The sequence below is a fragment of the Medicago sativa genome, chromosome 8 (assembly GCF_051527215.1).
Source record: "Medicago sativa cultivar Bolivia chromosome 8, Bolivia_mono, whole genome shotgun sequence".
Taxonomy (NCBI): domain Eukaryota; kingdom Viridiplantae; phylum Streptophyta; class Magnoliopsida; order Fabales; family Fabaceae; genus Medicago; species Medicago sativa.
In genome coordinates, this window is record NC_140756.1 from 11043264 (window position 1) to 11069176 (window position 25913).

The 25913-nt window shown below is 32.2% G+C and overlaps 2 protein-coding genes and 1 pseudogene across 7 annotated transcripts; all 3 read left to right on the forward strand.

The window, feature by feature from the left end:
• The first annotated feature begins 1639 nt into the window (after nt 1-1639).
• LOC146896900 (putative LRR receptor-like serine/threonine-protein kinase At1g05700) lies at nt 1640-7803 on the forward strand. 3 transcript variants are annotated; one of them, XM_085739240.1, is made up of 12 exons: nt 1640-1750; nt 1853-2857; nt 3230-3371; nt 3454-3525; nt 3852-3923; nt 4020-4100; nt 4309-4448; nt 4747-4970; nt 5090-5213; nt 5634-5696; nt 5769-5958; nt 7075-7803. In XM_085739240.1, exons 1-12 carry the CDS (start codon nt 1651-1653, stop codon nt 7478-7480), a joined length of 2619 nt encoding a protein of 872 aa, XP_085595366.1. In that variant the 5' UTR covers nt 1640-1650; the 3' UTR covers nt 7481-7803. The 3 variants fall into 3 exon arrangements, with proteins under 3 accessions (XP_085595366.1, XP_085595367.1, XP_085595368.1); XM_085739241.1 differs by lacking the exon at nt 3454-3525; XM_085739242.1 differs by lacking the exon at nt 1853-2857.
• A 3482-nt stretch (nt 7804-11285) lies between these two features.
• Nucleotides 11286-17736, forward strand: LOC146896901 (putative LRR receptor-like serine/threonine-protein kinase At1g05700; annotated as a pseudogene). The gene is made up of 12 exons (XR_015024149.1): nt 11286-12004; nt 12104-12576; nt 12942-13083; nt 13167-13238; nt 13596-13667; nt 13770-13850; nt 14061-14200; nt 14516-14733; nt 14852-14978; nt 15431-15490; nt 15563-15752; nt 17210-17736. The product of XR_015024149.1 is annotated as a putative LRR receptor-like serine/threonine-protein kinase At1g05700 (transcript).
• Nucleotides 17737-21665: 3929 nt separating this feature from the next.
• On the forward strand, nt 21666-25699 carry LOC146896902 (protein CHUP1, chloroplastic-like). 3 transcript variants are annotated; one of them, XM_085739247.1, is made up of 5 exons: nt 21666-22208; nt 22656-22909; nt 23159-23244; nt 23678-24373; nt 24705-25699. In XM_085739247.1, the coding sequence occupies exons 2-5, from the start codon at nt 22738-22740 to the stop codon at nt 25527-25529; spliced, it is 1779 nt and encodes a 592-aa protein (XP_085595373.1). In that variant the 5' UTR covers nt 21666-22208; nt 22656-22737; the 3' UTR covers nt 25530-25699. The 3 variants fall into 3 exon arrangements, with proteins under 3 accessions (XP_085595373.1, XP_085595372.1, XP_085595374.1); XM_085739246.1 differs by lacking the exon at nt 21666-22208 and adding an exon at nt 22238-22321; XM_085739248.1 differs by lacking the exon at nt 21666-22208 and adding an exon at nt 22378-22449.
• Nucleotides 25700-25913: the final 214 nt, after the last annotated feature.

Consider the following 25913-nt stretch of genomic DNA (forward strand, 5'->3'; position numbering starts at 1 on the left):
GTCCACCAGATGCTGCACACATAGGTTGATTTGATAACCACAGATACCTTTTTTGAGCCAAGTGCACCTGTCCTGTGCAGAGAAAAAATCGGGAGAGGTGAACCCAAAGATTAAAACAAAGGTTTTTCGAGTGATAATAACCTAGGATTCAATGGAGAAAGGTCTCCTCATCATTTCCGCAACGAGTGCAAAGGGTGGAGGGATTCAAATTTCTATGATGCAGCAAGGATAAAGTGCGTGCCAAGTTGCGACAAGCAAGCTAAAAGAGGAACTTAGTATTTTTTTCGAGGTGGAACTTCCAAGACCAAGATAGTGGCATTCTCTTTGTTATTTAAGTGCCACGTGTAGCCACACATTATAGTGTAATTACCATTGATGTTGTCGGACCAGATAATAACATCCTCGGTACTAAGATTAACATAAATGCGTAACATTACGAAAATGAGCCTCACAATCATATTGCGAATGACATGGTGTGACTTGTAATAGTATATTTTTGGAACCTGACTTGCGTTTTTGTTTGTACAAAGTGAAGTTCTAATTTAATTAATTCAGTTTTGCTTTTCAAATCGATACTTGAAGAAGTTATTAATGAAAAATTGGTTTTAAGCAGAGGAGACATTGTGATCTGTACTTGAAGAAGTTGTTTCATGGCTGAATAGGTTCTTTTATAGAATAAAAGTGGTCAAAGCCTTTGAATTGGGTGGGGATTTGGAATATTTCATGCTTTTAGATAGGAGAATATGGGATTGTTTGTTTGATAATGGTGGTTAAAAAAATGCTTTTGATACGAGAGAAAAATTATGAATAGGTCCTAGAAATTGGATTGATTGTGAGGGAAAAAAAAAGAGATTGAACGTACATTTTGATCCTTCTTGATCAATTTAATCTTTGATAAAAATAAGATTGAAAGTAGTCTTTGATATTTTTATATTAGGACAAATTAGTCCATATGTTATTTTGAGTTATGACTAATTTGTCTCCAATAAAAGAATATCATGATTTACTTTGAGTTTTATTTTTATCAAAAACTAAATTTATTTGAATGAAAATTGTGAAGAATCAAAATGAATTTTCACTTGAAAGACTTTTGTTGTTTGACGTGTTGAATAATATGGCTAATTTAGCTAGTACATGAACATGACTGATTCTTTTTCAATTTTCTTTTTATTATATTGTTTTAAGAGAACTAGTTTCGTGGTATTCATAAGCTTAGTCTTCGTAATATATAGCATCACTCTAGAATTAAGATTAAAAATCTTATAAAAAGAGAGTGAAGGTTTGAAATACGTGTTGTTTACCTTTTTAATGACAATTGGAGGAAGCAGAGCTGATCAAAAGGTTTGGAGGGTGTGACAGGTTGAGTACTTTAATATTAAAGCATTGAATTAGTAAACTATTCATGAATTAAGATATGATTTACTTACATCATTGAATTAGTAAAATATGTACATGAATTGCTTTGAAAATCATAACACTACCAAACAAAATAGTATCAATAAAGTCCAACCAAACACAGGTCAAACAAATTAAAAGTATATTCAACTTTTAGTTCCTTATAAAAAATGGAGTACTAGAGATCCTCTCCATTTCCTAAAAATAGAATTCTTGCTTGCATAGGATTATCACTCATCATTAATTGTATTCCTAATGAAGCAAACAATGATGGGATTGTTACAGCATTTTCTTTCGGTATTGTTTGGTGTTCTTACTACAATTTTGGTTTTGATACAAGCTCAGGATCAATCAGGTTTGTTTATGAATTTGCCTATAGCTGCTTTATGTCACATATATAGTTGTTACTAGTAGTTATTATTGTAGCTTAATTTGTTCCTCAATTTATATATATCAGGATTCATTAGCATAGATTGTGGCCTACCTGAACATATGAGCTATTCTTCGTTGCAGACAGATATAAATTACATATCAGATGCCAAATTCATAGATACAGGTGTAACCAAGAAGATACCTCCTACAGATATTATTATCAAACAGCAACTAGAATATGTGAGAAGCTTTCCAACTGGAGTGAGAAATTGTTACAGAATAAATATAACAAGTGGTACTAAATATTTAATAAGAGCTTCTTTCTATTATGGAAACTATGATAATCTAAACAAGCCACCGCAATTTGATCTTCATTTTGGAGCTAATGTTTGGGATACAGTAAACTTCACCAATCTATCGCTCATCACAACCAGTGAAATCATTTACACTCCATCACTAGATCACATACAACCTTGTCTTGTTAACACAGGCAAAGGGACTCCATTCATTTCAGCTATAGAATTGAGGACTTTGAACAATAAAACTTATGTCACACACTCAGCTAAATCATCAGTATTATCATTTTCCTTTCGATCTGATATAGGTTCCATCACAAACCTACAGTACAGGTACAAAGACGATATTTATGACCGTGTCTGGTTTCCTTTTCAATTGAATGAGATGAAACGATTAAGCACCAATGAGGATCTATTAGTTCAGAGTAGTTATAAACTACCAGCAATTGTGATGAGCACTGCTGCTACACCATTAAATACTAGCGCCCCTTTACAATTTCATTGGGATGCAGATAGTGTAAATGATCAATACTACCTCTACATGCACTTTAATGAGGTTGAAGAGCTGGCAGCGAATGAAACTAGAGAGTTCAATATCACAGTGAATGGCAGGTTGTGGTATGGACCTGTTACACCAAATATTACCATATTTAGTACAAAACCTTTGACAGGAGCCACAAGGTATCAAGTTTCCCTTTCTAAGACAGAGAATTCTACCCTTCCACCAATCCTCAATGCCTGTGAGGTTTATAAACTAAAAGACTTCTCAAAATCAGAAACTCAAGAAGATGATGGTAAGCTAGCCCTTTGTTTAATTAAAAAACATACTACCTCCTCCTTCCTTAAATATAGTATCCTCTTTGATATATTTTCAACTGCATGAATTATTTCTTTACTAACATACACCTAACTATTTTATATAATTTGTAATTTGTAAAGAATACTATGATGAAAACATAAACTAATTCTCTCTTTTGAAAGCTAACTTGTAAAAAAATATTAACACTTGACAAATTTAATACTGCTACCAAACTTGCTTAGTTCCCGTATTTATTCAACATATTTAAGGACGAAGGTAGTATATTAGTGTCATTTGTAGTGTAAAGTAAATATGTGCAAATTGGCTTGAAATCCTTTTAACTGATTTTTTGAATACCGAATACAAGTTGATACTATGACAAACATCAAGAATGCTTACGGGGTGGCTAGAAATTGGCAGGGAGATCCATGTGGTCCTGTGAAGTATATGTGGGAAGGCTTAAACTGCAGTATTGATGGTGGAAATAATCCCCCAAGAATCACATATTTGTAAGTTTATAATTCCTTAAACCATATGCATAAATCAAAAACTTCAATTATCCTCTGAAGTATCATTTGGAAATGCAACCAGGAATTTGTCTTCAAGTGGATTGACAGGGGAGATATCATCTTCCATACCAAAGCTCACTATGTTGCAATACTTGTGAGTTCCTAATCCTATTTGATTAAATAAAAAGAAGACTATGGTATGTTTGGATGAAGGATTTTGGAATTGAAGGAAGACCTTACCATATTTTCCTTTTCTAAATTAAAAAAATTATAAAACATTTTAATAAATAAATGAAATGTGTTTCAAATATTATATAGTCATCAATCATGTTATTACTTCAACTAAATTCAAATGTGTTTCACACAAGGGGAATAAATCTCATTTGGTTAAAAGATAAAACCAAATCCAATCAATTTGTAAATTATTCTCTCTTTATTGGCGATTCAAACCGTAACACTATTTAAATTGTTTTCTTTCAGGGATTTATCAAACAATAGCTTGAACGGTCCTTTACCTGATTTTCTAATGCAGCTCAGGTCACTAAAAATATTGTAAGTCTCATGTTGATACATCAAATGTAATTAAATTGATTGATTATTGGTATAAAAGATAAAAAAGATGTCATATATTTTGTTCTGTGTTAGCAGAAATGTAGGGAAGAACAAACTTACAGGGTTAGTTCCAAGTGGACTTCTTGAGAGATCAAAAACAGGTTCACTATCTCTGAGGTATACCTCATACTCAAAGTCAAAGCTATATTAATTCACATTATATTCAAGCAAAAGATGGACTTGTAATAATTTTTTTTTTCCTTCCTGTAATCTTAATAATAATAATAAATTCAGCAGTGATAATTGAGTATTCTTCATCCTAACACAAATATGGTTTCACCAATGATATGATAAATGATATTTTAGCACCTTTATCTTCTTTCAGTGTGGAAGACAATCCTGATCTTTGTATGACAGAATCCTGCAAAAAGAAGAACATTGTTGTACCACTTGTTGCATCTTTTTCAGCATTAGTTGTAATCCTTTTGATTTCTCTTGGATTTTGGATATTCAGAAGACAAAAAGGTACTTTTCAGATGACATAGGATCGAGTTCATGTTCTCAAATAAGGTCTTATTTATACTATGAATAATGTATTAATCCATTGGTTTGCATGTATATCTTATAAGTTGCTACATGGTTTTAAATTGTGGTTGTGGTCGTGAATGTGGCTATTGTTGTCGGCGTGTTGCGCATTGCTCATAACATATTAGATTTGACTCTCCATAAAACTTTAGCTATATTGTGTTTTATATTTGTCTCATCTCTGCCACATTTTTTCCCCACATCCTTACATATTTTCATTCAATTTTATTTATCACAGCTGTGGCTGTGTCTTCATATTCAAACGAAAGGGGTTCAATGAAATCAAAACACCAAAAATTCAGTTATACTGAAATTCTCGAAATTACTGATAACTTCAAAACTATTATTGGAGAAGGAGGATTTGGAAAAGTTTACTTTGGCATTCTACAAGACAAAACTCAAGTCGCTGTCAAGAGGCTTTCACCATCATCAATGCAAGGTTATAAGGAATTTCAATCAGAGGTTAGACATTACATTCAAGTTAAAAAACAATATATTAATTTTTATTGTAGTTAAGAAATAAATAGAATCCTGCATTTTTTTTAGAGTTAACAAACTTAGAGATAAAATTGAAAATGCAGGCACAACTTCTAACGATTGTTCATCATAGAAATTTGGTCCCTCTCATTGGATATTGTGATGAAGGCCAAATCAGAGCATTGATATATGAATACATGGCCAATGGAAATCTCCAACACTTTTTAGGTAATTTATATTTTATCAGCAGCGTCAACAACCATAATAGATTTACTACTTCCAGTTTATCTATACTTTAAAGGTTAGCAGGCGAAGAATCTTTTTTCATCAACTAAATTGACAAAATATTAGCAGAGAATACAAACCCAGATAAGGTTTTTAGTGCAGAATAATTTATAAAATCGGGAAATGAGAAATTATTATTAATAAGGGTATACTAATGACCATTTTACAACTGTCCCATATGGGATTTGAACTCTGTCTCTTGAGATTATAAAGTCAAGCTCTTACCACCGAGTTAACACCTTATGGACGACAAAAATTATGAACAAGGAAGAGAGAAGGGGAACTAACTGTAGTGAATTTTTCCTATGCTTTCGTTTTAAATGCTTGTTCAGTATTTCAAGACTAATGTATGTTTTCATGTAGTGGAAAAGTCAAATATCTTCAGTTGGAATGAGAGGCTTAACATTGCAGTTGACACAGCACATGGTAATGTATTGTTTACGGCGTCATATTTCTTGCATTTTGTACCCGTACATTGCCCTTAATGTGAATTTTCAGGATTGGATTATCTGCATAATGGATGTAAGCCACCTATTATGCATAGAGATTTGAAGCCTTCAAACATATTGTTAGATGAGAACTTACATGCAAAGATTTCTGATTTTGGTCTAAGTAGAGCTTTTGGTAACGATGATGATTCTCATATATCTACTCGCCTTGCTGGTACATTTGGATACGCTGATCCAGTGTAAGTGTAAAATAAAAAATCAAATTAGATTGACCATATTTTAATATTTTGTAGCATTTATTCGTAGATGCTATATATACTCAATACTTAAAATTTTTGGAGATGTAGTATCATGTTCTCATGATGGAAGATCATGATAGTTATCCTATTTTATATGATTCTCCATTACAATATAAAGCTATCAAATTACCTAATAATTGGCATTCTTAACTCACAAATCAATATCATAACTCATACTATTTTGATTTCAAATGCAACCAAACGCTATTGCAATCATTCATCAATAACATAAACAAGGTAGAGGGAATAAGCATATTTTTACAGATTCAAAGAGATGGGAATGAGAGGAATGAGGTTGTTGTCCGTACGCGACTTGGTGAGAACGGAAAGATGAGATGTGGTCGAGCTTCTGATGAGGTCTGAATGAGATGGAAGTAGAGGTGATTGATTGCTGCAGAATTCCTCATCGAGCTGTTTACTGGCATCTAACTTCTTGATTGCTGTAGCCTTCACACTTTTAAGAACTCCATAATATTATCTTCCATAGGATCCCTCTCCAATCAGAGAATCTTGTCCAAAATTATCTGCAACTTCTTTCAGTTTATCTGTGTGTATCTCAGGAACTTCAGTGGGCTGCACTTTAACAGTCTGAGTTCCCTGCATGATAATTTACATAATTCCCTGCACGGTGGAATTTATCAGATTAATTTCATCGAATTCAAATCGGGTAATATTAGCAAACAAATTAACACAGTGAAGTGTCATAAACAGCATCAATTCGCATATTCAGTCAAATAGAACAACCTAAACTGTCTCGTTACAACCCTTGATTCAGATTTGATAATTAAAATGAAGAGAACAAGGTTTTCCAGCCATTGCCTATTATCCCTTCTGACAAAGGTTTTCCAGCCATTGTCTATTGTGTCGTTGCCTATAGATATATAGTATGCAAAAAGTTATATTGCGATATTAATTTATTATATTGTACTTTTTTTTTTTTTTTTACATATAATACTATTTTAGTTGGTTTATAATTTGTATAATAATGAAAAGAAGAGAACAAATACATAAGTTTAATGATCACTTATTAATTTTAATTATTTATTTTCTTAATAGATATCAGAGAACAGGAAACACAAATAAGAAAAATGATATCTACAGCTTTGGGATAATTCTATTTGAGTTGGTCACTGGGAAGAAAGCAATAGTAAGAGAATCCGGAGAAAACATTCACATACTTCAATGGGTTATTCCCATAGTTAAAGGAGGAGATATTCAAAATATTGTTGATATGAGGTTGAAGGGTGAATTCAGCATTAATTCAGCATGGAAATTTGTCGAGATAGCCATGTCATGCATTTCACAAACTGTAGCTGACAGGCCAGACATAAGCCAAATATTGGTAGAGCTAAAGGAATGTCTATCTTTGGAGATGTTTCTGAAAAATAATGGAAGCATGAGAGCTACAGATGAATTTGTTTCTATAGCTACTGTATCAGAATCCACTATTTTAGCTAGATAACCACAATTTACAATGATATTTTTGTCCTATATACAATGTTACTCCAAATGACCTAGTACATTAGTCCTTGTTGTATCATATACAATAATTTGTATTCTTGAAGTTTTCTAGGAATAGAAAAATTATTGTGTCAACTACTACAGTAAGAGTGATGCTTAATTAAAAACACAATTTTTCTCCTAAACTATCAATAAGAATAATGTGTTTGGAGTTGTTACTGTAAAAAGCGAAATTGTTGTTATTATAGTTGTGTGCTAACTTACTATGTCACAAGGCTGACTGATATCCTAATTGTTGAAAAGATTTATTTGATTATTACAAAAGACTCCCCAACTAATGTGTTATCTTGAGTAAAATCATGATGGGGAATTCCTATCAGTATTTAATTTTGTATTAAGAGTTTTTGAAGAAAAAAAATCAATACAAGAAAAGACAAATGGCATAGACACAGTACTGCAAAGAGGTAGAGTGGCTACCATGACACCCCCATCAAGCCCCATTTCAGCTAAAACGTCAAGTATGAATGAATTCTAATGGCATTAGACAATTGAACCTTGTAGGGAACCTCTCTAATGAGAGGAACATATGGAGAAGTGAAAGATATACTAAGGAGACAGTTTGAGATTTATTGTCTGTCCCAGTACTGTCACTTGTTGCAATCTGCAGCAAGGTTTTAGAAGATGTGGGCGGTTAACAAGATACATACCTTTTGTAAATTTGTTTAACAAATGTTCACCTTAAAGAACAAAAGACATAAAAGTGACAGAATGCATATGAAAGATGGAAAATAACACCTTGTGAGCCAATAACCAATTGTTAGCATGTACTGAACAAGATACATGACAGTAAGCACAGGGTGCAAAATAGTTCAGTTTTGAGTAATAAGTACCAAAGATGCAAGCTTAATTAAAATTAAAATTATTGCCAACTGAAATAATCAACAAATGTATGCTTACCATTAAAGAATGTATATGTGTTACAAATAGCATATATATCATGATAAGCCAAATGCTAAGATACCACGAATTTTTCAATTGGCCAAAGAAATCAAACGTTCCGCTAGAGTGAACAAAAACTACAAAACTTACTGAGAGTAAACAGGAAGATATATTCGCAGCATCATACTTGAATTTATAGTATTTCGGATATTCCCAACGTAATTTGCCTTGAAGTGCAGTGGAATCACAGAACAAAATCAGCCTCCAACAACTGTACACAGGCGTCCTCTCCTCTCCGGCAACCACCACTGTTGATGCTGAAGCAACAACACTACAACAGTTTGGTTCTGCACTTCAGGAACATGACTGGCTTCTTCATCATCCAACCCTATTTTGAGCAAGTTTGCATGTCCAAAGCAGAGAAAACATGGGTAGAGGTAAAACCAAAGATTAAAACTAAGGCTTTTCGAGTGATAATTAACAATATCAGACTCAAACGGAGGAAGGTCTCCTCATCAATTCCACTACAATCCAAAGGGAGGAGGGCTTCAAATTACTATGATGCAACAAGGATAAAGTGGGGGGCGAGTTATGAAAAGCAAGCCAGAAGAGGAACTTAATTTTTTTTTTTTTTTGAGGTGAGCTTCCATGACGAAGATCTTCCCCTTTGTTATTTAAGAGCCACATGTAGCCAAACTTGATGGTATAAATACCATTGATGTTGTCGGATGAAATAATAGCATCGTCAGTATTATGATTAACATGCTTAACATCGTGAAAGAGAGCATCACAACCATATCGCGAATAACATGGTGTAACTTGTATTAGTATTTTTTTTAACCCGACTTGCATTTTTTTTAACAAGGTGAAGTGCTTATTTAATAATTTAATTTTGCTTTTCAAAATGGTCGATCCAGTGTTTATCGTTTTCTCCCACTTCATCGTCAACCCTGGTTTCTTTTGGAGTACCAAGATTTGAAATACTAACAAAGAATGGGCTAAACACATGAAGTATCTTATTATTTGTTGGTGCGAATCAAATATCTTCTGCGTGAAATTGCACAGATTAACTGTAATGGGTGACAAAACTTTCTCTCAAGAGATTTCACAGTATTGCTGCATTCATTGAGTTGGATTCCAATCCAAAGTAGTATGATATAGTTGCACATGCTGGCAGTTGAGTGAGATGTAACAGTTATTAGAGAAAACTTGATTTTACGCATTGAGACATTGCGATATGTACTTGAAGATGTCGAGTTATGGCTGAATAGGTTGTTTTCTGAAATAAAAGTGGTCGAAGCCTTGAATTGGGCGGGGCTTTCGAATATTTCATGCTTTTAGATATAGGAGAATACGGGATTGTGTGTTTGATAGCGGTGGTTGTTAAGAATAATGATAGTTAGTAGTTAATGAATGCCTATAAATAGGTTTTGACGTACTCTTTCACTTTAACTTTCTCATTTGTAAGATTGTTCAATACTATCAATACCAAAATTTTCATAGATTTCTCTCTACTTTTTCATGGATGTCATGTTTCTCAATAGTGGTTAAAAGAATATTGTTTGTAAGAAAGAAAAATTATGAATAGGTTCTAGAAATTGGATTGATTGTGAGACGAAAAAAAGAGGTGAAGATACATTTTGATCCTTCATATTTTTGTGTTCGTCAATTTAATCTTTGATAAAAATAAAATTGAAAGTAGCCTTTGACATTTTTATAGCGAGAATAAATTAGTTTCTATGTTATATTGAGTTAAAACTAAGTCAAATCCGGCATAAAAATGTTATGAATTACTTTGACTTTTATTTTTGTTCAAAACTAAATTGACATGAATGAAAATTATGAAGAATAAAAATGAATTTTCACTCGAAAAAAAGTTGGACGTGTTGAATAATATGACTCTTTTAGCCAGTACATGAACATGAGGGTGATTCTTTTTTCTATTTTCTTTTTAGTATATTTATTTAAGAGAGTTAGGGTGCGTTTATTTCAGCTTTAAAAAAAATAGATTTTGAGATAAAAGAATCTAGAGATTTTTTTCTTAGAGATTTTTAAAAAAATCTAAAGCTATTTCTGTTTGTCTACTATCATAAAAATCATTTTTTTGAGATTTGAAACACTTACAATTGAGTTCCTTGCATTAGGAAAAAAATAGATTTTGAAAAAGCTACTTGAAATAGATTTTCATTTTGAGGCTAAAAATGATTTTTTTTAGCAAAATGGATTTTTTTAAAATCTCAAACAAACAAAACAAAAACTAAAAAAGTGATTTTTTACTCAAAAAAATAGATTTTTTTCAAAAAAAATCCAAAACAAACAGGCCCTTAGTTTCGTGGTATTTCTAAGCTTATGTTTTTGCGACGTATACCATCACTCTAGAATTTGGATTAAAAATGTTATAAAAAAGAGTGAAGGTTGAAATACTTGTTGTTTACCTTGTTAATGACAATTGGAAGAAGCAGAGCTGATGAAGGCTTGGAGGGTGTGACAGGTTGAGTACTTGAATATTATGCAAAGTCTTTATATATAAAAAATCTGAAATCAACTAGAATATAAATAAATACATAGAAATTACAGCATTGAATTAGTAAACTATTGATGAATTAAGGTATGATTTACTTGAAAGTTACATCATATTTTCTTTTGAAAACTGAAAATTACATCGTTGAATTAGTAAAATATGCATGAATTGCTTTGAAAATCACAACACTAGCAAACAAAATAGCATAAATAAAGTCCAAACACAGGTCAAACAAATTAAAAGTATATTCAACTTTTAGTTCCTTATAAAAATTGCATAGCGGTATAAATTCTTGCTTGCATAGGATTATCACTCATCATTAATTGTATACCTAATAAAGGAAACGATGATGGGAATGTTAATGCATTTTCTTATGGAATTGTTTGTTGTCCTTGCTACAATTTTGGTTTTGATACAAGCTCAGGATCAATCAGGTTTGTTTATGAATTTGTATATATAGCTGCTTTCTGTCACATATTTGTAGTTGATGTTATCTTAAGTTTTTCCTATATATATCTCAGGATTCATTAGCATAGATTGTGGCCTACCTGAACATATGAGCTATTCTCAGACGACCACAGGCATAAATTATATTTCAGATGCCAATTTCATAGATACAGGTGTAACTAAGAGGATACCTCCTACTAATACTATTATCAAACAACAACTAGAATATGTGAGAAGCTTTCCTATTGGAGTGAGAAATTGTTACAAAATAAATGTTACAAGTGATACTAAATATTTAATCAGAGCTTCTTTCTATTATGGAAATTATGATAATCTAAATGTTCTTCCACAATTTGATGTTCATTTTGGAGCTAATGTGTGGGATACAGTGAAGTTGTCCTCCAATGCATCACGCTTCACATTCAGGGAAATCATTTACACTACATCACAACATTACATACAACCATGTCTTGTTAACACAGGCAAGGGGACTCCATTCATTTCAGCTATAGAATTGAGGACTTTGAACAATACTGCTTATGTCACAAACTCAGCTAAATCTGTATTAACCAACTTCTTACGATTAGATGTAGGTTCCATCACAAACTTAGAATACAGGTAAGATGGAGTCCTCTAGCAGCGCATTAATTAATTAATTAATAAGCTTACTTTAATATTTATATAAATAAATAAATAACTGATAATTTTTTTGGCCAGGTACAAAGATGATGTTAATGATCGCATCTGGTTTCCTTTTCAATTGAATGAGATGAAACGAATAAGCACCAAAGATGATATATTAATTCAGAATATTTATAAACCACCAGCAGCTGTGATGAGAACTGCTGTTACAGCAGTAAATGCCAGTGCTCCTATACAGTTTAGTTTCGATGCAGTTAATGTAAATGACCAATACTACATATATTTGCACTTTAATGAGGTTGAGAATCTGGCAGCAAATGAACCTAGATCATTCAACATCACAGTGAATGACAAGTTTTGGTTTGGACCTTTGATACCTGTATACCGGTCAGTAAATACTCTATCAAGTAGAAGACCTTTGACTGGAGCCAAAAGGTATCGAATTTCCCTTTATAAGACAGAGAATTCTACCCTTCCACCAATCCTGAATGCCTATGAGGTTTATAAAGCAAAAGACTTCTCACAATCAGAAACTCAACAAGATGATGGTAAGCTAGCCCTTTGTTTAATTGAAAAACATACTACCTCCTTCGTCCTTAAATATAGTATCCTCTTGGTATATTTTCAATTGCATGAATTATTTCTTTACTAACATACACCTAATTATCTTATACCTTTTTCTGTAATTTGTAAATAATACTATGATGAAAACATAAACTAATTCTCTCTTTTGAAAGGTAACTTGTAAAACAATATTAACACTCAACAAATATTACCAACTTGCTTATTCCGGTGATTTACTCAACATATTTAAGGACAAAGGTAGTATATTAGTGTCATTTGTGGTGTAAAGTAAACTATGTGCAAATTGGCTTGAAATCCTTTTAACTGTTTTTTGAATACCAAATACTAGTTGATACTATGACAAACATCAAGAATGCTTATGGGGTGGCTAGAAATTGGCAAGGAGATCCATGTGGTCCAGTGAAGTATATGTGGGAAGGCCTAAACTGCAGTATTGATGGTGGAAATAACCCCCCAAGAATCACATCTTTGTAAGTTTGTAATTCCTTAAACCATATGCATAAATTCAAAAACTTCAATTATCCTCTGAAGTTTTTTTGGAAAACACAACCAGGAATTTGTCTTCAAGTGGATTGACAGGGGAGATACCATCTTCCATATCAAAGCTCACTATGTTACAATACTTGTGAGTTCCTAATCTCATTTGATTAAATAAAAAGAAGACTAGGGTATGTTTCGATGAAGGATTTTGGAATTGAGGGAAGACCATATTTCTCTTTTCTAAATTAAGAAAATTATAAAACTTTTCGAAAAATATATCAAATGTGTTTCAAATGCTATATAGTCATCTATCATGTTTTTACTTCATGATTTAAAATATCAAATATATACCAAAATATAGACTGGGCAATACGCCTGCACGCGGGGAGAATAAATCTCATTTGGTTAAATGATGAAACCAACTCCATTCAATTTTGAAATTATTCTCTGATCTTTATTGGGGATTCGAAATTGTAACTCTGTTTAAATTGTTTTCTTTAAGGGATTTATCAAAAAATAGCTTGAACGGTCCTTTACCTGATTTTCTGATGCAGCTGAGGTCACTAAAAATCTTGTAAGTTCCATGTTGATGCATCAAATGTAATTTCATTGATTATTACTATAAAATATAAAAAAAAAAAAACAAGATGTAATATATTTTGTTATGTGTTAGCAGAAATGTAGGGAAGAACAAACTTACCGGGTTAGTTCCAACTGGACTCCTTGAGAGATCACAAACAGGTTCACTATTTCTGAGGTATACCTCATACTCAAAGACAGCACTGTAATAATTCACATTATATTAAAAAAAAAAAAAGATAGACTTGTAATGAAGTTTTTTTTTTCTTCCTGTAATCTTAATAATAATAAATTCAGCAATGATAATTGAGTTTTCTTCCTCCTAATACGAATATGGGTTCACCAATGGTATGATAATCAATATCTTAGAATCTTTATCTTCTTTCAGTGTGGATGATAATCCTGATCTTTGTACGATGGAATCCTGCAAAAAGAAGAACATTACTGTACAACTGGTTGCATCGTTTTCAGCATTAGTTGTAATCCTTTTGATTTCTTTTGGATTTTGGATATTCAGAAGACAAAAAGGTACTTCTTAGATGACATAGGAACGAGTTCATATTCTCAAATAAGGCCTTGTTTATACTATGAATATTCTATTAATCCATTGGTTTGCATGTATAACTTATAAGTTTCTACATGATCTTAAATTGTGGCTGTGGCCATTGCGGTCACCGTGTTGCGCATTGTTCATTACATAGATTAGATTTGACTCTTCACAAAACTTTAGCTACATAGTGTTTTATACTTGTTTCATTTCGTGCAAAATTTTATTGCTATTCTACCGCATCTTTTTCCACATCTTTGCATATTTTCATTCAATTTTATTTATTACAGCTGTAGCTACGCCTTCAAATTCTAAGGAAAGGGGTTCAATGAAATCAAAACACCAAAAATTCAGTTATTCCGAAATTCTCAATATTACTGATAACTTCAAAACTATTATTGGAGAAGGAGGATTTGGAAAAGTTTACTTTGGCATTCTACAAGATTCAACTAAAGTCGCTGTTAAGAGGCTTTCACCATCATCAATGCAAGGTTATAAGGAATTTCACTCAGAGGTTAGACATTACATTCAAGTTAAAAAACAACATATTAATTTTTATTGTAGTTAAATATAAACAGAATCCTGCATTATTTTCACAGTTAACTTTGGTAGAGATAAAATTTAAAATGCAGGCACAACTTCTAATGATTGTTCATCATAGAAATTTGGTTCCCCTCCTTGGATATTGTGATGAAGGTCAAATCAAAGCATTGATTTATGAATACATGGCCAAAGGAAATCTCCAACAACACTTATTTGGTAATTTATATTTTATAAACTATGTCAACATCCATAATAGATTTACTACTTCCAGTTTACCTATATTCTAAAGGTTAGCCGGCAAAGAATCTTTTCTCATCAACTAAGTCGACAAAGAATTAGCAGAGAATACAAACCCAGACAAAGTTTTTAGTGCAAAATAGTTAATATTATTATAATAACAAGGATTATTTAAAAAAAAAATGGGAAATGATAAATTATTATTAATAAGGGTACACTAATGATCATTTTACAACTGTCCCATATGGGATTTGAATTATGTCTCTTGAGATTACAAAGTCAAGTTCTTACCACTGAGTTAACACCTTATTATTGACGACAAGGATTATGACCAAGCCAGGGAGAAGGGCAACTGTAATGAATTTTTTCTATGCTTTCGTTTAAAATGCTTGTTCATTATTCCAAGACTAATGTATGTTTTAATGCAGTAGAAAATTCAAAAATCTTAAGTTGGAATGAGAGGCTTAACATTGCAGTTGACACAGCACATGGTAATGTATTGTTTATGGCAGCATGTTTCTTGCATTTTGCACCCTTACATTGCCCTTAGTGTGAATTTTCAGGATTGGAATATCTGCATAATGGATGTAAACCACCTATTATGCATAGAGATTTGAAACCTTCAAACATACTACTAGATGAGAACTTGCATGCAAAGATTGCTGATTTTGGTCTAAGTAGAGCTTTTGGTAACGATGATGATTCTCATATATCTACACGCCCTGCTGGTACATTTGGTTACGCTGATCCAGTGTAAGTGTAATATAAAAAATCAAATTAGATTAATCGTATTTTAATATTTTGCAGCATTTGTTCGTAGATGCTATATACTCAATACTTAAAACTTTCGGAGATGTGGTCCATGTTCTCATGATGGATGATCATGATCGTTATCCATTACAATAAAAAGCAATCAAATTACTCAATAATTTGCATTCTTAACTCACGAATCAATATCATAACTCATACTATTTTGATATAAAATGCAACCAAACACTATTGCAATCATTCATCAATAACATAAACAAAGTAGAGGGTATAAGCATATTCTTACAGTTTCAAAGAGATGGGAATGAGAGGAATGAGGTTGCTGTCCGTACGCGACTTGGTGAGAACGGAAAGATGAGATGTGGTAAAGCTTCCGATGAGGTCTGAACCAGATGGAAGCAGAGGCGATTCATTGCTGCAGAATTCCTCGTCGAGCTGTTTACTGGCATCTAACTTCTTGATTGTTGTAGCCTTCACACTTTTAAGAACTCCATAATATTATCTTCCATAGGATCCCTCTCCAATCAGAGAATCTGGTCCAAAATTATCTGTAACTTCTTTCAATTTATCTGCCTGTATCTCAGGAGCTTCAGGGGGCTGCACTTTAACAGTCTGAGCTCCCTGCATGATAATTTACATAATTCCCTGCACGGTGAAAATTATCAAATTAATTTCATCGAATTCAAATCGGGTAATATAAGCAAACAATTTAACACAGTGAAGTGTCATAAACAGCATCAGAATCGCATATTATGGTCGAGTTCAGTCAAATAGAACAACCTAAACTGTCTCGTTACAACCCTTGATTCAGATTTGATAATTGAAATGAAGAGAACAAGGTTTTCCAGCCGTGATAGATAAGACTCTTGATAAGAGTTTATAAAGAGGAGGCACTCCTTAACTTATGAACCGGATTTGTAAGGATGAGTTAGGCCCCAAATTTCAACATTCAACATGGTATCAGAGCTTGTCGAATTCAAGGGCCACCTACCTATCCACACACCAAGCCCAAAAAGAGTCCTGGGCGTGAGGAGGGTGTATTGGAAAAAATCCAAGTCCCACATCGGATAGATAAGACTCTTGATAAGAGTTTATAAAGAGGAGGCACTCCTCAACTTATGAACCGGATTTGTAAGGATGAGTTAGGCCCCAAATTTCAACAATTCAACAGATTCAACAGCCTATTATCCCTTCTGACAAAGGTTTATCCCTTCTGACTGACAAAGGTTTTCCAGCCGTTGTCTATTGTGTCGTTGCCTATAGATATAGATATATAGTCTGCAAAAAGTTAGATTGCGATATTAATTTATTATAGTGTACATTTTTTTATACATATAATACTATTTTAGTTGGTTTATAATTTGTATAATAATGAAAAGAAGAGAACAAATACATAAGTTTAATGATCACTTATAAAATTTTCTTATTTATTTTCTTAATAGATATCAGAGAACAGGAAACACAAATAAGAAAAATGATATCTACAGCTTTGGGATAATTCTATTTGAGTTGATCACTGGGAAGAAAGCAATAGTGAGAGCATCCGAAGAAAACATTCACATACTTCAATGGGTTATTCCCATAGTTAAAGGAGGAGATATTCAAAATATTGTTGATATGAGGTTGAAGGGTGAATTCAGCATCAATTCAGCATGGAAAGTTGTTGAGGTAGCCATGTCATGCATTTCACAAAATTTAGCTGAAAGACCAGACATAAGCCAAATATTGGCAGAGCTAAAGGAATGTCTGTCTTTTGAGATGTTTCAGAAAAATAATGGAAGCATGAGAGCTACAGATGAATTTGTTTCTGTAGCTACTGTATCAGAATGCACTATTTTAGCTAGATAACAAAGTTTATAATGATATTTTTGTCCTATATTCAATGTCACTCCAAATGATCTGGTACATTAGTCCTTGTTGTAACATATACAATAATTTGTATTCTTGATGTTTTCGAGGAATAGTAAAATTATTGTGTCAACTACTACAGTATGAGTGACGCTTAATTTGAAAAACAATTTTTCCCCTAAACTATCAATAGGATTAATGTGTATGGAAAGATAAATAAATTGTTAGTTGTTACTCTAAAAACCAAAATTATTGTTATTATAGTTGTGTGCTAACTTACTATGTCACAAGGCTGACTGATCTAATTGTTGAAAAGATTTATTTGATAATTACAAAAGATTCCCCAACTAATGTGTTATCTTGTGTAAAATCATGATGGGGAATTCCTGTCAGTATTCATGAATGTGTACCAAGAGTTTTTGAAGAAAAACAATATACATACCTTATATAAGGAGACAGTTTGAGATTTGTTGTCTGTCACAGTAAGATACTGTCACTTGTTGCAATCTGTAGCAAGGTTTTAGAAGATGTGGGTGGTTAACAAGATACATACTTTATATAAATTTGCTTATTAAATGTTCATCTTAAAGAACAAAAGACATAAATGTGGCGGAATGCATGTGAAAGATGGAAAATAACACTTTGTGAGACAATAACCAACAGTTAGCATGTACAGAACAAGATACATGACAGTAAGCAGGGTGCAAAATAGTTCAGTTTTGAGTAATAAGTACCAAAGATGCAAGCTTATAGTTATAACTCTTGCCAACTGAAATAATCAACAAATGTATGCTTACCATTAGGGGTGGGCAAAAAGAACCATGAACGGAACCGAACCACGCGAACCGAACCGAACCAAAAATAACCGAACCATTATAATGGTTCACGAACCGATCCGTTAATTTATTAACAGTTCTTGAACCATAACCGAACCATCTTGAACCGAACCGAACCGTTTGAACGGAACCAAACCACTTGAACTGTTTTTTCAAATAGCATTAAAGAATGTATGTGTTACAAATAGCATGTATATCAAGATATGTGTTTCAAATAGCATTAAAGAATGTATATGTGTTACAAATAGCATGTATATCAAGATAAGCCAAATGCTAAGACACCACAAATTTTTCAATTGGCCAAAGAAATCAAAATTTCGGGTTGAGTAAACAAAAATTACTAAACTTACTGAGAGTAAACAGGAAGACATGTTCGCAGCATCATACTTGAATTTATAGTACTTCAATATTCCCAACATAATTTCCTTCAAGTGCAGTGGCACCATAGAACAAAATCAGCCTCCGATCAATGTACACAGGCGTCCTCTCCTCTCCGACAGCCACCATTGTTGATGCTGGAACAGCAACAGTTTGGTTCTGCACGATGGGAACATGATTGGGTTCTTCACATCCAACCCCAAGATTCCAACAATTTAGTTAAGATCGAATAAACAGGTCATTCGTTTTGCAGAATCCAAACACCTTTAACGAGCATACTTGCGCGACAATGAAATTACTGAGATTAGAGAAGTAAATAAATTTGGTTGAAGCATTTTATCAAACAGAAAACAAGCATTGTACCATAAAGTTTGGTTGAAGTATTTCATCAACTATACTACTCAAATCAAAAGGAATTCAATAGTTGAATTGAACAATCAATTCTTCTCTAAATTCTATGTAATTCTATACTTGACTTACAAGTCACATCAACAAAATTCATTCTTATATTGTGTTCCTTGCTCTGAGTTGGGATTATTCTTTGATACAAGACCTGAATATACAAATACAATCTCAATTGTTATCACCTTCGATCTTGAGCATGACAAAGTGTCACGTTCTTCTCCACGATCAATGACGTGGAGAAGGTCACCCCTCACTTGTAATCCACTCACATTTCTATGGTAGAACTTCTAAATTGCCGCGGCAAGCAGTTGAAAGATTGGCTATACAAATGTGCTTAGTTTTTCTCCCTTGACAGCACACCAAATGATTCCAAAGTCCGTCTGGCCTCGCTACACCTCGAAGACATTGATCTGTAGTAACACCCCAATTACATCCATTGCTTAGACTCTCGACATATTAGATGTATATATGTGTTTGGACACCCTTATGTGTTGGTGTATTACATGAATGAAAATTGAACAATTTGTCTAAAATTAAAACTACCAACACTATATATGACATATCTATCTTGCGCAATTGCACATGAAGTATCATAATAGTTAAATAACAACATCAAGCATCTTGAATAATTCTAATACAGAGTTTAAATAATCCCGGTGCACTAGTCCTGTTCAAGCTCTCGTTTTGCTTTGAAAGGAAAAACAATTCATTTAAAACAAGTCTAGAGATGTCAAAAAACGCTTGTTTCATTTCATAATATAAATTTAGATGGACACTTTCCAAACTCCTAATTTAGAATAGATAGCCTCCAATCATATAAATTTCTATTTTTCAAATCATAAAATGATAGGCTAAGGAAATATCATGGCCAAATATTTTGGTCTTTTAAGTTTTTTAAATTTTAAATATGTCTTTTGTTAATTTATGCATCATTATTTTTTTTTACGGACCCTATTTGAAACTAAAAAACTTTATAAATAGATACATTTAATTAACAACTTAAATGACCTATTTGTACTTAAGAAACTTAAAGGAGTAATCTAATATTTTTGTCAAACTTAAATTATCAAAAGAGGTATTTAACTGAGTTATAGATCAAAAACTTGTTTTTCTACTTATTTGTCGTTTTCAAAGTTCAATTTAACATCAATTATTTGTTTTTTTTTAAAGATCATTTTGTTAATAATACATTTAATTATATTTATTATAATGAGAGAAATACGTGAAATAGGATAATAATTAATTAACTAAGAATATTATATGAAAAATATAAATAACAATATTAGAAAAACAAAATTTAGCTAACGAATTGATTCAAATGATATGAGGCTTGGACTCCATAAGTAAGTGGTGACCAAAAGTTCAATTTTTGACTCTTAGATATGAAAAACTCATTTATAACATGATAACCTAATATAAAGAAAAAACAATGATGAAAAAATCGTGAGTTCGAATCCAACATTGTGCATACAACAACATTAAAACTCTTAAGGAATGTCTGCCACTTATTTAGGTGCTACAAGACTTGAAAGATTAGTTTTGAAAGTTGCGCTCACGGAGCATACCCAATTTACTCTAAAAAAATAAATGATTAATCGTTAGATGTTGATATTTTCAAGGAATTGTTAGATGTTGATATTGTCTAAAATTTTGTTTTGTTGATTCGATATTGATTAATGTTCAAGTATGATGATTCAACTGAGGCTATATTTAGATAAAACGAGTGGAGCAGTGAAAACTTCGTCATCTTCTAAAAATAAAAAAATGAAGTCATAATAAATGCTACATTTAATACATTAACCTAACTTTTCTTTAAGGAAAAATTGGCATTTACAGCTGCTAATTGCTATCGTGTCCTTAACATATTCATGCCTTAACATAGTCATTTCTCTATAGGGTGGTCTTTCGTTTAGGGGTGGTTTTTAAGGGGTTTTTGTTCGAGCCGGTGTTTGTGCGGCAACCGATTTCCCCTTGTATGTTTTTTTTTCTCCACCCAAGCTTATTAGTGCTCCTTGCACGGGCTTGTTGGCTAATAATATTTTGCTGATTCAAAAAAATATTCATGTATTGACACTGGCTGGCATAACTTAACCTAAGTTAAGACCTAAAATAAAACGGGCTGAATAATATGTACACGTTGAGGGTATACATTTTCTTTTACAGATACGTTCATTTAATTTCTCGAGCTAGTGAGACTGAAATGAATTAATGGGAAACTCAGGTTCAAACTTGTGTCACCATTTTATTGCTATTTTTTTTAAAGAAATTAAATAATCATCTTTCCATAAGGAACAATATCAATTTTAAATTTAACTTCTTAAAAAAAAATTTAACTAAAAATTTCATATGACATGTCGTTATACTTAAATAATTGCTGCATCCAAACTGGAAAATAATTGGAAGACACATAATTAGCTATTTACTATATTTGATCTGTACACATAACTTTTTTTTTGACTTTATCGTTTAACAAAACTTTGCTCCATAATTACACACCTAACATGGATAGATAAGAATATGCAGTTTGTACCTGATTTTACAAACTACTACTATTTGGACCACAAAAAAATTTAGTTGTGTTGGGATTTACTGTTTGGATTTCGTTCTATAGTAATTATCTTTTTCATTGGTCATGACTAAGTGGAACCAGAATCATCTTTCTTATTATATCTTATCATGCATAGATTTGTTAACAATTTTTGTTAATGTCTTGTTACAATATGTTAATCTCAGCATTTACGTAACAGAATATATCAATAGGCATTGTTTGTTGGTAAACACATAATAATTACGTTTTTTTAATAATCTCTTAATTAAGGTTGCGTTTATACCCAATTGTTCTATGAAAAGGACATTCATATATACACGCAATTGAAATCGTTACCACAAGACAACATCCTAACACAATGGTTCTTTTCAGTCCTATTAAAATTAAATTGAGGTACAAGGAACATTTGATCATGGCCCTATAAATGTAAACTTTCATTTTATTATTATTTTTCTATCTTCAACATGATAAAATAGAGAGGTTTCTTAATTTAATTAAGTTAATTTGCACATGTTATGTATTTGATTTTAACATTTAAGGTATTTTAGTTTCTTATTATTTATTTATTTTTTGAACAAACTTTCTTGTTATTTTTTTAATTCTGCATAATTTGAGCATGCTTATTTTCATGTTGATTTCCATTGCTTCATATACAGTTTTGTTAGAGGTGGATCATCATGAAATTTTCTTTGTTTCTTTGTTTTATACAATTTTTCTTTCGTGCATAATAAATTTGATGTATTTGCTCACAGAGGATAACCGATTATTTTTATTTTTTTTAAAGTGGTTGCATGTATGTAATTTTAATGGTTTCTAATTTTTGGAAGTGATGGAATTTTTCTGATTAATTTGTGGGATTTGTTATGTTTATAGGTATGGACCAGAAATTGGCTCTATGTTTTCTTCATGGAAATGATGATGAAAATAATTTGATCAGTAATATCTCACAATATTAATGGAGAAAGGAATATTTACAAGGTTTTTTAATTTGATAGCAAGAGATGATAAAGGTATGAAGCCTATTCTACTCAAATGTGGTTTGGCTTTGGCTCTTACCTTTGTTGGTTTTCTCTTCTCTCATTTTAGAACAAAAAGGATCAAGCCTTCCCCTAAAGGACCCTCTTCAGGTTTGTTTCTTTTCTTCATCATATCATTATTAAGTACTTATAGCATAAGCACTTATTATATTATTGTTTATGGATAAGTTATTTTTATAGTAAAAGATAAAAGAAAGTAAAACTTTTTTTATGTAAGCTACAAGTTGTTTCCATAAGCTCTTCCAAATAGTCTCTATGCTAGTATATAATATGCTCAATTAAATCAATTTTGAATGATGAATTTTGTGTGATGTTTTGTATGTATGATATTTTTCTCAGGCCATGCTAGTGAAGTTAATTCAAGGACTATAAGTGCATCCTCAAGTTTTTGCAACATTCATTCAGAAGGAAATAATTTGGAATATGTAAGTTACTTAAGAAAATATTATCTTTCTGATTGTTTCTTTATATGTCTTTTTTTTTGCTGATAGGATTGAGTGTAAATTTCTGTTTATAATTTTGTATACAAATCTAAATAGTAGAATAATCATTATCTTGCAGTATTGTTTTTTATTTTTTTTACCAAATCTTGTTGTATTGTTGATAAATAGTAATTTGTAATTTTAATGAACTTGAGGAAATATAATGATAAGCTTTTATTTTTGTTTGCATTAACAGCTTAATTAGTGCTTATAGCCTAAACGTTTATCATATAAGTGATTATGCATAAGCTATTTCGGTACAGGAGATAAAATTAAGTCAAACTGAATTCATGTTAGCTATAAGTTGTTTTTATAAGCTATCTTGGAAAGTTTTTTGTTCAACTAAAATAAGATTGTTGGATTTCTTTGATAACAGGAAGAAACATGCATCAACAAGGTGGTATGTAGAAGTTCTCCAATTGTTGTCTCACCAAGAAACAAACAAAATGGAGAGAAAGACGATTTTCTCCTAGCTGAACACAACGATTCTCCATCAGCGTATGCAAGTCTCGAAAAAGATGCCTATGAGCAAGAGATCAGAAAACTGAAGAACATGATCATAATGCATCAAGAGAGGGAAAGAAGCCTTGAAGTTCAACTACTTGAATATTGCGGCCTAAGAGAACAAGAAACCGTTGTAATGGAGCTTCAAAACAGATTGAAAATAAGTAACATGGAGGCGAAAATGTTTAACCTTAAGGTTGAGACACTACAATCTGAGAATAGGAGATTAGAGGCACAGGTTGCTGATCATGCAAAAGTCTTGGCAGAACTCGAGGCTTCAAAAACAAAAGTTAAATTTTTGAAGAAGAAAATTAAGTATGAAGCTGAACAGAATAAGGAGCATATTATAAATCTTAAACAAAAAGTTTCGAAGTTGCAGGACCTTGAATGCAAAGCTGTTGCTAAGGAGCAAGAAATTGAAATGAAGCTAAAAAGGCTTAGTGATCTTGAGGATGAGGCGGAACAGTGTAGGAAATCTAATTTGAGATTGCAGATGGATAATTCTGACTTAGCTAAAAGATTGGATTCTACTCAGATCCTTGCAAATGCTGTTCTAGAAGATCCAGAAGTAATAATATGATTATAATTATCAATCTAAGGCCATGTTTGGATAAAAAACTTATAGCATAAGCAGTTATTACATAAGTGTTTATGCATAAGTTATTTCTACAACAAAATACAAAATAAATTCAAATCATTTTCACATAAACTATAAGCTGTTTTCCTAAGCTATCCTGAAGAGCTTATGGACATGTCATAAGCTGTTTGCACAGGCTCTCCTAAAGAGTCTCATAGGTGCTTATGCTAGTGGATAAGTTCAAATAAGTCAATCTAAACAGGTCCTTTGCTCTTTCTTGAATAACTGTGAAACTCAATTTCAACTTTTATTTTGAATGCAGGCAGATGCTCTAAGGGAAGAAAGTGACCGTCTCAGACAAGCAAACGAAGACTTGATGAAAGAAATTGAGCAGCTAAAAGCTGATAAATGCACAGATATTGAAGAACTAGTTTATCAGAGGTGGCTTAATGCTTGTTTAAGACATGAATTAAGAAACTATCAACCTGGACCAGGCAAAACAGTTGCAAGGGACTTAAGCAAAAACTTAAGTCCAACTTCTGAGAAGAAAGCTAAGCAGCTTATACTTGAATATGCAAATGCTGAAGGAAGAACTAGCATTTCTGATTTTGATTCTGATCAATGGTCCTCCTCACGAGCTTCTTCTTATGTAACAGATCCTGGTGACAGTGATGAGTATTCACCTCTTGAAAATTCGTCCGATGTAAGAGTCAACAATGCCGCAAACAAGTCTAAGGTCTTCGGAAAACTTATGAAACTGATAAGAGGGAAAGATAGTAGAAATCATCTCGGTGGTAGAGTTACGTCTGTAGAAAAATCTAGATCTAGAGAAGATAGCATTAACGATGGTCTTAAAAGTGAGTATGAAACTCTCACCGACATGTCTCAAAATTCAATTGATTTAAACAATACATTATGTTTGAAGGAAGAGAGTAGGAGAAATTCTGACGTTGGAAGCTTAAAGAGTTTCAGTCGAAGGAAAAGTGTCGCAGGAGATTTGAAATTTATCACTCATTCTTTCTCAGATTCTTATGCCTCAGACAAATCTAATTTGATCAAATATGCTGAAGCTTTAAAAGACTCTACTTCTAGTGAAACTCCTAAACCTCGTTTAAATAGAAGATCATCATCATATAGTTCATTTTAACTCAATAGCTATATAGAAAATTTTTACCGCCTTTTTCACTGTAAATATCGCAGGTTATGCAGTAGCCAATTCTGATATACCATATCAGGTTATTTATGCATGTGTAATAAATAAGGATGCATTTGTAATCAGTTGTATAAAAGTACTCATCAACTCAGAGTTTTCCAACACTTGCTTCTTTACTATTGGTAATTTTTTAAGAGTAGTTATATTCTACAATACTAGTACCGTGAACTCGTGCAAGGCACGAAGAAAAATTCGTGGAAAGTCTACGTTAGTTACAATTTATAATTTGTTGTGTTCAGTTATTGATTAGCAACGGCGTTTAACTGTAAATCACAATTTCACATTAGACATACATTGATGTTGTGTATCAACTATTAA